Source organism: Ursus americanus, chromosome 26 (assembly GCF_024610735.1).
Source record: "Ursus americanus isolate L20-20 chromosome 26, mUrsAme1.1.p, whole genome shotgun sequence".
Taxonomy (NCBI): Eukaryota; Metazoa; Chordata; class Mammalia; order Carnivora; family Ursidae; genus Ursus; species Ursus americanus.
In genome coordinates, this window is record NC_142152.1 from 32,441,662 (window position 1) to 32,454,980 (window position 13,319).

Consider the following 13,319-nt stretch of genomic DNA (forward strand, 5'->3'; position numbering starts at 1 on the left):
CTGATTTGAAAGCTGTACACTCCTGTGTCCAATGCTGTCATAAAAATATAGCTGTCTACGGAGTACCCATGTCCCTTCAAGTGTTGAGAGTTTCACCTGGAAGGCACGAGAGTCTGACTTTCAGAGTTTTTAGCTTGTGGGGAGAAGCAGGAAGAGCACCCAGGGAGGAACAACACAAGGATTTGGAGAAGTTCATCTACGATCTCTTCTTTAGAATTGACATGAGCCTACTGACTGGGGGATAGGAAACAACCAAGAGCTAAATAAGGAGAACTGGGGACACTGTGGCACAGCATTAGGATGTGGCAAAGGGGAAACCATAAAGGCTATTTTGTTTTAATCATTAACGAAAGTACACCTACTTCACCCACTATGGATCAGGCTTGGGGGAGAAAAGACAAATTAACCTAAGGCTACTCATTTGTGATTGCTTCAAGCAAACACCTTTGAGCGATGTTCTGACGCCAGCTAGCAAACTAAATAGAAATGAGGTCCAAGGAATCGAAACATGAAAATTTGAAGAGAAAAAGAACCGCACAAAGCAAAACAGACCAAATACAAGGCTAACCAAACAAGAGCTAAATCAAATAAATAGGTATTGCCGTGTGCCCTGGAGGACTGCCAAGGAGAGTGAATTTCAACAAAGAATGCGTCTGCCACCAGTTCAGAAAAGTTCAATTCCAGAAGGGCTGAAGGAGGGCTGCAGCCACCGCAGAGCAACACGGGAGCGTTGGGGTGGAGAGGCGCAGATCAGATAGTGTTTCAGGCTCTGTGGACAAACACTAGGACCTTCCCTTAGCAAGACAGGAGCAGGCAGCCCACTCCCTCCCCATGCACCCCAACAAAGCCCTTTGTCAGAAACAATTCGACAGAAATTCGCAACTTTGAGGATGGCCTTCTCTTCTCAATTTGTAGATAAAAGGGCCGTTGCCAATACTTCCTGGCCAAAATCCCAGGATCCAAAGTGCTGAGATGACGTGAGTTCATGCAGCCCAAGTGAAAGCACTGGCAATTACCTGTGACCTTGGACCCTAAAGACAGAGCCCTGGGCTTTGGGGCTGAAATAAGGTAGATCAAGGAAGTTTCACTCCCTGGGTTAGAGCTCAGCTCTAGCCTGGCCTCATCAGAGTCAAAAGAGCAGTCATCCTAGGAGTAACAACCATCACCACCGCTACCACAGTCCCCCTGCCTGAGCATTCCTACTCTGCCAGGCACAGAGCTAGGCACCTTGCATGAATTCACCCTCTCAACAACCCCTTATTATCCTACTTTTATAGCTGCTCACTTTACAGATAAAGGAACCAAGGTAAATTGAGATATTTCTCGAAGGTCTCCCAGCCAATAAGCAAAGGAGCGGTTATTCCACACGTGCTCTCTCAACCGACAGACTTGGCAGAAATGCAGTAAAAGAAGGCCGATAATCGGCAAACACTAATTGTTGGCATGGTATGTACTATGACTGTGCGAGGTGAGACTAGGGCAAAAAATAAGGAAGACTAACAGAATTCCTTTTACTTACTCTGTTAAAAAAATCTTGAACTTTATTAGTCTTTAAAGAAAGAAGCCCCCCTACTTTTTAAAATCTACTGCAATCCATCCAGCAAATATTCAGGTTGTTCAAATCCGTAAGGAGACTAACGAAACAAAACAAAACAAGGCGAGAGATGGGCAGGTTTTGGTTGGCATTTCCCAAAATGCGGACTTACTTAGTTCCAAGCACTGGGAGGCCTGAGAGTCTGAAGCTCCTTAAGATTTCCTGAGCATCGCACTGCTTTTTTGCTCAGATTTCTCTATTGCTCTCTTGATTGAAATTTCTGTACATTAATATGTGCTTTCTTTTTTTTTTTTTTCCTACATGACCTATTTTCCAATGGGACTGAGGAGGAAAATTGCAAATGCATATTTAAAGCCACAAGAATATTTAAATTCTCCCTCTTTTTGTCATACATTTTTAGTGCTTTCTATTTGAGATGAAAGATAAAAACTTGTGTGCATGATTAATTGTAATGATGAAAGAACGCGAGGCAGTTGCTTAAGAAACAAGAACAACAAAGGGATAAACTACTGCAGGCATCACCAGGACTGGAATGACACTGCTCTGTGTACTCGATTTCCATGGCAACTAGCAACGGGAAGATGAATGTTTCATAGTCACTCCACTCTGCAGTACACGTCTATAAATCAAACTTGCATAAAGAGCACAAGATTTCTGCTGTGGGCTGTACTCAGAGCTGGTTTATTTTCCTGTTACTGTATAAGTATGGAAAAGAAGCACAAAACAATGAGGTCATTTTTAGTGGGGAACAAACTCAGAAATTACTAATACACCTGCAGCGTAGGATGTCATTCATCTAGCAAGAGACTAGAGAGGCAGCGAGGCGGTGGGCGAGCGAAAACCCCGCCTGCTTCCGGAGGGGTAACAGACACAGGAGATACAGTGTGCGGAGAACCACGAGCTGCGTGCCTCCCCATGCCTCCCCGTCACTCCCCTTAGCTCTGCTCCGAAATGTGGGAGCATCTTCAGTAACTGTCTTGGATACAAAGTTTTCAATCTGATAATTGGGCAGAAACGATGCTCTGGGTTTAGCATGAAAGTTTAGGGAGGCTGAACAAACACACACTTGTTTTTATTTACGCCGAAAATGGCTCCTCGTTGTAGAAGTTAGGGCAGAAAAATAATGCGCTGGCGCTGAATTGAGAGTCAGGAGACCTGAGTTTTGATCCGGGTCTGTGTAACCTTGGGGAAGCTATTAAGTTCGTTGACCTCCATTTTCTTAGCTAGGAGAGAGATGGTGTACGTGATTTCTGAAATCTCTACCACCATCTGAGGCCACAAGTCTGTAATCTCGAAATCTCAAAGATCCAAATCAATGAGATCTAACCAAACATGTTAGCTGGGCCAGTCCTAAAAAATACATATCTTACCATACTAGCCATACTATTAATGAAGAGTGTTTTATGATTTTTACCATCACAGTGAAGCCTCTGCCAACCTGTGTCAATCTTCTAAACACAGAATATGCTGTGGAAAATGTAACAAATTTCATTATCGGAGTTTTAAAAAGTTTTAAAAAATGTACAATCTTATAACTGATTTTTATAACATTATAAAGAATACTTAAATTTACATGATCTTCCTGTTATATAGATAAGGGCTGCCTATCAGTTCCTGCCAAGCGGGAAGCACCCTGCTCCTTGGAGTCTGCAGCTCTCCGCAGAGGACTGAGGCTCTTCTGGGGTTCACCTTTGGAACAGTAATGCTTAGTAAGAGTATGTCAAACAAAAAAATGAATGGATAAACCAACTCTGACGAACACCTTTGTTATACCTTTTAGCAATCTTGTATTGCCCTCCCTAGTCTGCAATGTTTAGGCAGATTTCGACCAACAGACAAGTATCACCAGGATAGAGGCAGATATCTGAAAGGCAGGTAAACTATCTGAGTATCTCTTCTGTGAGTCTACAGAGTCCCTGTGGAACTTCACAACCTAGAAATATATTTTCATTAGTGGAGAATGAGGCATTATTAGACACAAAGATGACCTCCCGTGCTCAGGCCTGGCTAAGTCCGGGGGGAGAGCAGGGCCTCCAAAGGACTGAGTCCCAGCCTCTGCCTCCAATGAGAGCAGAGCAGGGAAACAACACCCAAGGAGCACTCATTATCTCATTTAATGCTTACGCCAGCTCTGGGGAAAAGAGGTTATTATCCCTGTTTTACAAGCTGGGAAAGCTGAGCTGTAAAGAATTTATTAAGTGACTACAGGATGATGGTTATGAAATGTGTAGCAAAATTCAAAACCTCCTCTCCCTGATCCTAAGGCCTCTCTGTGCTTCTGACTGCATCTCAGGACACATTCGGGCAACAGATTAGACTTCTTTGGTGCTAAAAAAACAAGGGATTAAAAAGAGTTAAACAAACCTACCCCTAAAAAGCACACTAGTGGTAAAAAAAAAAATAGTAGCAATCCGGGGCGCCTGGGTGGCTCAGCTGGTTAAACAACTGACCCTTGGCTTCAGCTCAGGTCATGATCTCAGGGTCCTGGGATTGAGCCCCACATCGGGCTCCGCGATCAGTGCATAATGGTCTGCTTGTCCCTCTCCCTCTGTTCCTCCCCTGGCTCATACTCTCTCTCTTAAATAAAATCTTTAATAGTAGCAATCAGTATTTCTTAAATCTAAATTCAGATCATAAATAGAACCAGGTATACCACTCCAGCGTACGTTATCACCCATACTTCAATTCCCCAGATGACAGGCTAAAGGCTATTTCCGGGATGGAGCCAGATGTCACACAACCATGTAATTTCCAATATGTGAACACTATGAGAGCCAATGACATCTTTACAGGAGTTTACTAGAAATGTATTCTGCTGCCTAGCAAAGGGATTTGGTTTGGTTCTTAAACTGAGAAGATGTAATAATTTGGGCATATATTTTTGATACTAATTTTTCAAAACCTAATAAAGTAACATTTATTAAGGAAGGCTCCAGCTTAACCTCCTTGGTCCAATTAGCTTCTTATCAGAGTTTTTAGCACCACCAACTGGTTAAAGAGATCTACTACAAGTCTGTTGGGCTCTCAACCTGCTTTGTTCATTAAGAGAGGATTCTACATTTATTTCACATTTAATTTGTAGTAAAGGAATTTACTTCGGCTACTAAATAAAACTAGAAATGCCTTTCCTTGTCAGTCAAATAGTAATCCACTTTGGCTTGTTCACATAAGAACGACGTATATTTAGGTTAGTAAGTCATTAGAAAAAACTAAATCTACCCTCTAAAGCTAATTTGATTTATTATATCATAAGCTCACCCTCAAAAAAACAAAGTCTAAGAACTACAATGAAAATTAGAAACTAAATTAGAGTGGAAACTAAATGGTACTGAATACTACACTGGGCTACAGTGTTTATATCAAACATTAATTTAATTGGGATTAAAAATGATTGAGGAGGTAATTTCACTTTTAAAAACTTTTCCACCAAGATTCCTGACTCAAAGATGGATGCTGCCATCTGGCAAGTAAATATATCCCACCATTTATCTTTCCTTCCTGCTTAACCGAACCCCATCTACCAATGGGTACCACTATACACACAAGCACAACTGAGCCCTGACGGTTCACATCTGATCTCTGTACAATGAATCAGTCAGTGAAAAGAAACATCCCTGAAGAACTAAGTCTGATGATTTTCCCCAAACAACCTATAAGTTGTCCATGAAAAGAACATCCAGCCACTTGTTGTCATGACCAACTTGTAACCTGCAGAAGGAAAGGCACCAACATTATTATAATTTGGTCACTCTAGAAACTTGTCTACTACTCTACTAGGCAATGTACAAGAGAGAAAGAAAGAGAAGGTTCCATTAAATGAATTAGACTCTGATGGCAGAGTTCCATTAAAAGCTTTCTGATAGAGTTTAAAAAACTACTGTAGTAATTCTCTGATGATAGCAGTTTAAATCTCTATACAAATGTGTGGTCAAGTTCAAACTTTTTAAGCCCTCTGCATCTAAATCTGCAAATGAAAGCCCTGTAAAGAAGACAAGCTATCATAGTTCCAGATTAAATTAAGGACCAGCAGATGCTCTACCCAATTTAACGTATAATTTAAAGATACAAACTTTAATCAACTTCATTCTATTCCTTTGCTTTTGTTTATTCATTCATTCATTCATTCATTCATTCATATATTTATTGAACACTCCATCAAACACAGTTAAGTTTGTGCAAAAAGGGAGTAAGAGTGTGCCTCTTCTACTGCTCTCTCCTCTCCTTGGTTTGAGCCTCAGATATGCCATCGCCAAGGCAGAGAAGATTTCTATTTGAAGTCATGAATGGATTACAAGAAACCTTAACAGTAATATTGACTTCGGTTGAGAAATGCGTTTTGCAACTTTTATTTTTGTTTCCACATAGGTGGAATGATACTTAATGCTAAATGTGTTCAGATGTTTTATTTTAACCATAAATTCAGTCTACTCTATCATAATTAGGCAGAGGTATTCTTAAATCAATAGGTACAATTCTGCTATATGGTGACTAACATAATATAATAAAAAATCATTAAAAAAAAATAGGTACAATTCTGAAGTATAAGAAAGACACATGACCATTAACAAGTACCAGCAATGTGACTGTCATCAAATAAAATATTTTTATTGTGTGTCAGTTTCCTATGTCAGTTTTCTTCTTTAACCATAGGATAAAATAATTGAGAATTAGGTCCACGGTGGCTTGAAATTAGCGATAAAAGAGCACAGCTTTACTTGTAGAATGGGTATGAGTAACAGCTGATGTGTAGGATCACTGCTCGGATTCGGTAAGATTCCACTAGCATGTGTTTAATGAATGGGAGCTGCCGTCACTGACAGTGGAATGATACAATGCCAGGAAAGCTGGGGGGAGGGGGGAGTGAGCACCCCTGGCGGGGTGCTCAACACCCAGAGAAGGTGACAAGAATGAAACCTGAGAAAAAGAATAGCGGGCTATCTGGAGGGACTTAGGTCAGGGAAGCAGCTTTCTAGGCTGGGGGATTAGAGTATGTCTGTAGACAGTGATGTAAGTTATAAACAGGAGAGGAAATGGCTGATGGAGAACAGTCGTACATTAGAAAACAGTGAAGGGATGAGATCAGAACAAAGGAGAGGAATTAGGGGGAAAAAAAAAAGAGAGAGAGAGAGAGAGATCGAGAGAGATCCTGTTCCTTACAACCTTCCGGTTGAAAGAAATTTGAGAACTTTGGGGGTGAAGAGGAGGCAATAAAGAAAACCCGGGCAGAGGCCATGACCCAGTCTACAAAGCAGAAGGCAAGCTCACCTGCAGTGCAGAGCAGAGGGAAAGGTTTGGTACAACGATGACAGAGAGCAAGTCGATCTGATCATGTGTGACAATGCTAACGAACCGGCTTGGGGTGTGCGGCCGAGAATTCTGAGCCCCGCAGACGCATGCAGGCCATGGATACGGGAGATGCTGATGGCACTCATGCCAACAATTTGCTATCCCTGAAATAAGAAATCAAAGATAGCGGAGATAAAGTTCTCCTGGATAGCAATTAGGGTATGACGGAACTTGAGTGACAGCTACCCCAAACCTGAGAAAGGAGAGGAAAGCATTCTGGAATTACACAGGATCAGGGCTGGGGGATTGTACAGAAGATGAATTCAGGTAGTCCAAACACTTTGGTCAAGTAGACATAGCAGTTTCTGCCTGAATGGAGAATGTGGTCCCATTCTGGGACAGGCAGTCAGAGGATCAGAGCACGTGGCAAGAGATCCAAGCAATGGGATTCAAGAAGGTGGACTCAGAGTTCACAGATCTCTCAGACATCACACTTGATGAGAAAGGGACATTTTTGTGGTATGTGTGCTTTGGGAGAGGAGGTAGACCCACTGCAGAAAGGCGGAAAATAGCTTGCTCTAGGTCACAGACTGGTAAGGAGCAGGACCAACTATCAAACCCCATTTGTCAATTTAAAATTGTTTTTTTTTTTTTTAAGATTTTATTTATTTATTTATTTGACAGAGAGAGACAGTGAGAGAGGGAACACAAGCAGGGGGAGTGGGAGAGGAAGAAGCAGGCTCCTAGCAGAGGAGCCTGATGTGGGGCTTGATCCCAGAACGCCAGGATCACGCCCTGAGCCGAAGGCAGACGCTTAACGACTGAGCCACCCAGGCGCCCCTAAAATTGTTTTTTGCTTTCACAGCTTATTTGGCAAAATACTTAACTATTATGATATAATTCCAAAGGCAAGATGCATAACGCAAGGATTCTTAACAAAACAACCTGAACTGGGATGCCTGCTGTAGTCTCGTGTGATAAAATGCTACATCAGCTTCCTTTTGTACATTTTTGTAAACAGTTCCTTTTGTATATAGTGGAGATAACCAAATGAAATCTCAAGGATAACAATCTAAACCAAACCAATTCATATGAACAGAGAAAAACTATTTAATTATGCAACTGGTTTGCCAAGAACATTTCTGGGCAGAGCCAATGTGTCTTGCTTCCTCATGTTTATGCTCGGTATTGTGGGGATAAAAGGCATGGTTCCTGCCCTCGGGATGCTTATACTGCTAAAAGAAATGAGAAGGGAATATAACAGTGATTAAGAGCACAAGCTCAGTAGTCAACCTGCCTGAGTTTGAGTCTTGGATCCATTCATTACTCACCAGCCAGGGACCTTGAACAAATCTTCTGACCTCTCCAAACTTTTTTCTCCTCTGTAAAGTGGGGATAGACAGGGCCTAACCCATGAGGATCCCGTGAGGATTCGTTCAACACAGTGCCTGGTACACAGTAAGTACTTAGTAAATGTTAGTTGCCAGTGTTATCATGCTTACTATTATTAGATGCCTTAATGTGGCAAGTGCAACAGGAGTTCTAAGGAAGAGAAAAGAAATTTTCTGGGCTAGAGTGATCAGGAAAGGCTACATAGAAGAGAGAGTTCAGCTAAGCTCTAAGGAATGGATGCCATTCAGGTATGTGGGTGAGGGAGTTGGAGAAGTGAAGGCAATGAACCTGGCATGAGCAAAAATGCTAGAAATGAGACAGGATCAGTATACGGCAGGCAGATCAGAATGGGAGATATGCTAAAAAGGCACACAAGGTCTGTGTGTGTGTAGAGGTCTTGCATGTCAGGCCAAGGAACCCAGGGGCTCTCTGGTAGGCAATGGAAAAACTACTGAAGTCAAGAAGTACAAAAAGTAATGCTAAAAAAAAAAAAAAAAGTAATGCTAATTTCCTTCATCTAAAATGTAACTGGAAGGGTAGGCCAGTGATTTTCAAACTTTAATGTGCCTATATACCATTCAGGGATCATATTAAAATGTACATGTTTGACTCTGTATGTTTGGAGGGGGGCCTGAGATTAGGCATTGCTAATAAGCTCCCTGGTGCTGATGCTGTTGGTCGTTGGAATACTCTTTAAATGGCAAGTGTGTATGTATTCAAGATAGCCTGATGGAAGAGAATGACTGGGTAGAAGACAGGTAGACAAGACGGCTAGATGTGAGCTAGCAAACTCATTATGGGTCATTCTGTCACTGATATAAAAACACAGTACTGGAAATTTTTGATTCTGATGTTTAAGATATATGTAAGGAGGACAACCAAAACTCTTAAGTGTAACTCCTAATTCTGAGCCTATTTTTTCCCCATCTTCAAATAATGTTAATTCAAATATCTCATATGAAATATAAATTTATTTTATTAAGTACGAGCTTATTTTATTAACACAAAACACAATACTATCGAGATTATTTTACCCAGGAGTTAGCTATCTACGACAAAAGAAAAACATAAGAAATTGATTCCTTTTTCTATAAAGGAAAATGGCATGAATACATTCATGATGTGTGGCTATTAATAACTTCAGGGATGACTGAAAGGGTTAGCAACATTTGGTCATAAGAAAGAAACCATGGCAGCGGTATCTTATGTGACAGTTGGATTAAAAGAAAAATAGCCCTCATGCTATTACAGCAAGAACAGCATATTCAACCATATATGTAGATGAGGAATTGGATACGTTGGCCATAACACTTGTTATAGTGACATCTCAAAAACTAAACCCTGGGTTGGATAGCTGTCAAAGCCAGTAATTTCCTCCTGAGAGCAGTCTTTGTCACACTGACAGACCACATCTGTATTCATGCGGTGGTGGGTTCTGAATAATATCTGTGATACACAGAGAAAATAAAGAAGACCGCCACACCACTCTCCATGATAGATAACCCCACCAGCGAGTTCTGGAATGAGAAGAAGCCTGCCAGATCATATAACACAACAGCCTCATTTCTGAGATGAGGGGAGTACAGGCCACAGAGGCTCAGTGATTTGTGGGAAGACAGAGAAATGGCAGAGCTGGGACTGGAACTCAAGTCTCCTGCTGCCCAGCCCTGGGGCTTACTGCTCCACATGACCTTCACAGGGCCCCAGCGCGGCATTTAGGGAGTAAAACAAAAAATACGTAATAGAACCCGTTCGCTACAAAAGCCATTCATTTACATAAAATGGAGTCATCTATTCAACACTTACCAAATTGTGCTGTGCTGTAGCAAGTGTGATGTCGAATGCTTTGCTGTGCTTGCTCATGTTAAGCTCACGCTCTCATACTGGATTATATGTATACAAATAACTATGAATAAGTATAGAGAAGAAAGATACTTATGACAGATTAGGAATTTAAAGAAGAAGGTGAAGAAATTTTCCTTTCAAGGGTTGCAAGGTTGTGGATAGGGTGTAGGGTAGGGCCAGCTGTTGGGATAAGAAAGGTCTTCACAGCTGGGCCTTGAAGGTGAGTACAATTTGCATCTGGATGGGTTTAACAGAAAACAGGATCACTAATGTAAAAGAGATTAAATGTTCCTTCCAATCAAATAATGTATCCTTGATAATATGAACTAAGCGAGCTGAACTGAAGAAACCAAAATAACACATTCTATTTGAATCTACATAATGAGGTCATCCCTCTTTTCGTTTCCTGTCCAGTTGTTGAACTTCAACTCCTGTGTCACCAATTCTAAAGTTTATACTGGTCAAAGGACAATCTTCAAATGCAAGGATATAATTTCTGCCCACAAAATCAATTAAAAACCCTCTGAAAAACTGGCATTTTCTTAAAATAATTAGAATATATTTCTATAACTGGATTTTTAAAGTACAGTTTTATTCGATATATTATATGTGAAATTCTGAGGTCAGCTTGAACAGCTTACACACACTGATACTACCCATTCAGGAACTGCATGCAAGAGGATAATCAGAAAAGGAAATCTCTGACAATACAATTTTGACACAAAAAAGTGAAATAAAAACTAAGGCATTACCATTGCCAAGAAGGTACAAAAATTTGTAAAATAAAAATAGAAAATTCAAGAAGTCTATTTCTTTGGCTCTTAGACTTACACACCACAGGTATAGCTTGTAACAGCTATCTTTGTATGATTACAAAGAATGAGACATGATTTCTAGGCTTTTTTTTTTTAATACTTTTCTATACACAGGAGCATGTAGATAATTCTGGATCAATAATCATATTCATCACAGTAGGTACTCACTATAATAACCGTGCTCTTATTGAGGTCACATGACTACATTTATAAAAGAACCATTCTGATGCATAAAATAATGACTGGGAAATCTTTTCTTGTCGGAGAAAAAGATGTGCAACAAGTGTGCTACCGGCAGAAAGGAATTACAGAAAGCTAAAGAACTCAGTGACGAATACTACTTCAAAAGAGATGCAGATGAACTGAAAAATAAATGCTTTTTTAAAAAAACATATTCTGTTTATTTATTTGAGAGAGAGAGAGAGGAGGGGCAGAAGGAGAGGGAGAGAGAATCCCAAGCAGACTCCACACAGAGCATAGAACCCAACATGGGGCTCAATCTTACAACCCAGAGACCATCACCTGAGCCAAAAAACAAGAGTTGGATGCTTACCCACCTGAGCCACCCAGGCGCCCTGAAAAGTAAATACAATCTTAAATCACTTTCCTTTCAGCCCCTTGGCTCTGTAAGACTCTCTCCCATTCAGTGTACAGAACAGTCTGTTCATTCTACCCAAGTTCATGACAACTCTTCCCTCTATAATGGCCGTGACATGAGACAAATATGATCTTTCTGCCAAGAGAATATCCATCAATCCTTAAACGCCTACCCCCACTGAAACTCTAACATTGAAAACCTATTCATCAACAAGTCATGATGTTTTTATTATCAACCAAGTTTAAATATCCAGGAGAGTTAGAGGTTCTTTGTTTTTTGACCTTCCCCACATAATATGAAGAATGAGATTCTTACACCAAAAATATCAGATATAACTTTATATGTCTCCAGTCATGATTAGAGAGCGTTTTGGTACCCCGATACTTCCACATTACATTAGTATCTGGCAATCTGCCTGCGCACTCAGAACCTCGGACAGCGGGTCAGGGAGTGGGCCTTCTGCACATCCACATTTCATTTCATGGCTGGAAAGCAGAAGCTTCCCATAGCTTTTTGCCAATTGACAGGTGGTGGGAAAGTGCAAATCTCAGTGCTTACAATGAGATGGAGAAAGCTCCTAGGCATGGAGAAGTAAATATACCACGCAGAGAAAAAGGCCTGCCAGAAATACCACAGGGTGCTGATGGCGGGCAAAGTCAGGCAAGAACATGAAGCCAGCCCCTTGATAACAGCTGAGGCTAAATCGTGAATCACAAGCAACCCCAAAATAAAGCAAAGAGAGGCCATCAGAGATTAATTTCCAAAAACCACATGCAAAAAGAGAAAAATGGAAGGCAAAGCCACATGTGGTTATTGAGTTCCTGATTGCATTTTAAAGTACTTTTTCCTAGTTTAGAAGAAGTAAATTAAACCATTTAAAAACCCTGAAAGTGAGAATTTCAGTCACTAGACATCCAGAGTAAGTCACATTGAACCAACAATTATTTATTAAGTAAGTATAATGCATGAGGCACCAAGCTGGGGACAGTGGAAGTTAAGAATAAGCTCATAAACTCAAAGAGCTTGTAGTATCTTATGAAGATAATCTTAAACACTGCATTTTTGTTTATCAAGAGAAAAAAAAATACAACCATAAGTACTCCCAAACTTTAGTGAAAGGAGACAAGACTGTTCAATGTAAAGAAAAAGAAAATTTTATCATGCAGGACCTTGAAAGATAGGTCTAATCTGGGCAGGTAGGAAGTACAGAAAGGCACTGCCAGCAAGGGAAATAGAATGAAGTTTAAATACACATCACATGTTCAAAGGAACAAACATTACGCCAAGGGAAACACAGGAATTTGGGGCTAGTGAAAGATGAGTGTGAAAAGGAACCAGATGTTGGAGAGCCAGGTTAAATAGTTTTAACCTTACCTGTTAGAGGCACTGAGGATTTCTGAATGTTAAAAAAAAAAAAACAAAAAACAAAACTATAAAATTTTCTGTAAGTTCTACTAGTATTAAAGAGTAAAGTTATCTTTTAACCTTTTAGTGCTAGAAACAGCTTATTATTTCACATTCATTCTATTGTACAAACAGTACCATTCAGTTCTCAAACCTCTTGAGCTTCTGCCATTTGTAGTGGATAGGGGAAAAAAAATCTTCAAAAAAAAGATTCCCTAAGAACTTCTGAATAACGAAACATCACCTCTGATACAGCCTCAGTAATTTTAGTACACAAATCTTAATTATCAGCTCTAAGGAGAAAGCAAAGTTTCAAATACTGAAAGGAATCTCAAATTTTGAATCCACATGTTAAACATGTTAGGATATTTTTGGAGCTAAATAAACTAACGAATTTCTGTCTTTGTTTTTTGCATAACATATC

General features: G+C 40.3%; 1 protein-coding gene across 4 annotated transcripts in view; it reads right to left on the minus strand.

Moving 5' to 3' along the window:
- Window positions 1-13,319, minus strand: part of EFCAB11 (EF-hand calcium binding domain 11) — a 143,449-nt gene that overhangs the window by 108,926 nt on the left and 21,204 nt on the right. The window contains exon 6 of one of the 4 annotated variants that reach the window (XM_087856177.1): window positions 12,866-12,887. The exons of 2 other annotated variants lie outside the window; for them this stretch is intronic. In XM_087856177.1, coding sequence (XP_087712303.1) covers window positions 12,869-12,887 — 19 coding nt within the window. In that variant the 3' untranslated portion in view covers window positions 12,866-12,868. Of the gene's footprint in view, window positions 1-1,827; window positions 7,006-12,865; window positions 12,888-13,319 lie in introns of those variants that run through there. One more of the 4 variants, XM_045807650.2, reaches the window with a different exon arrangement.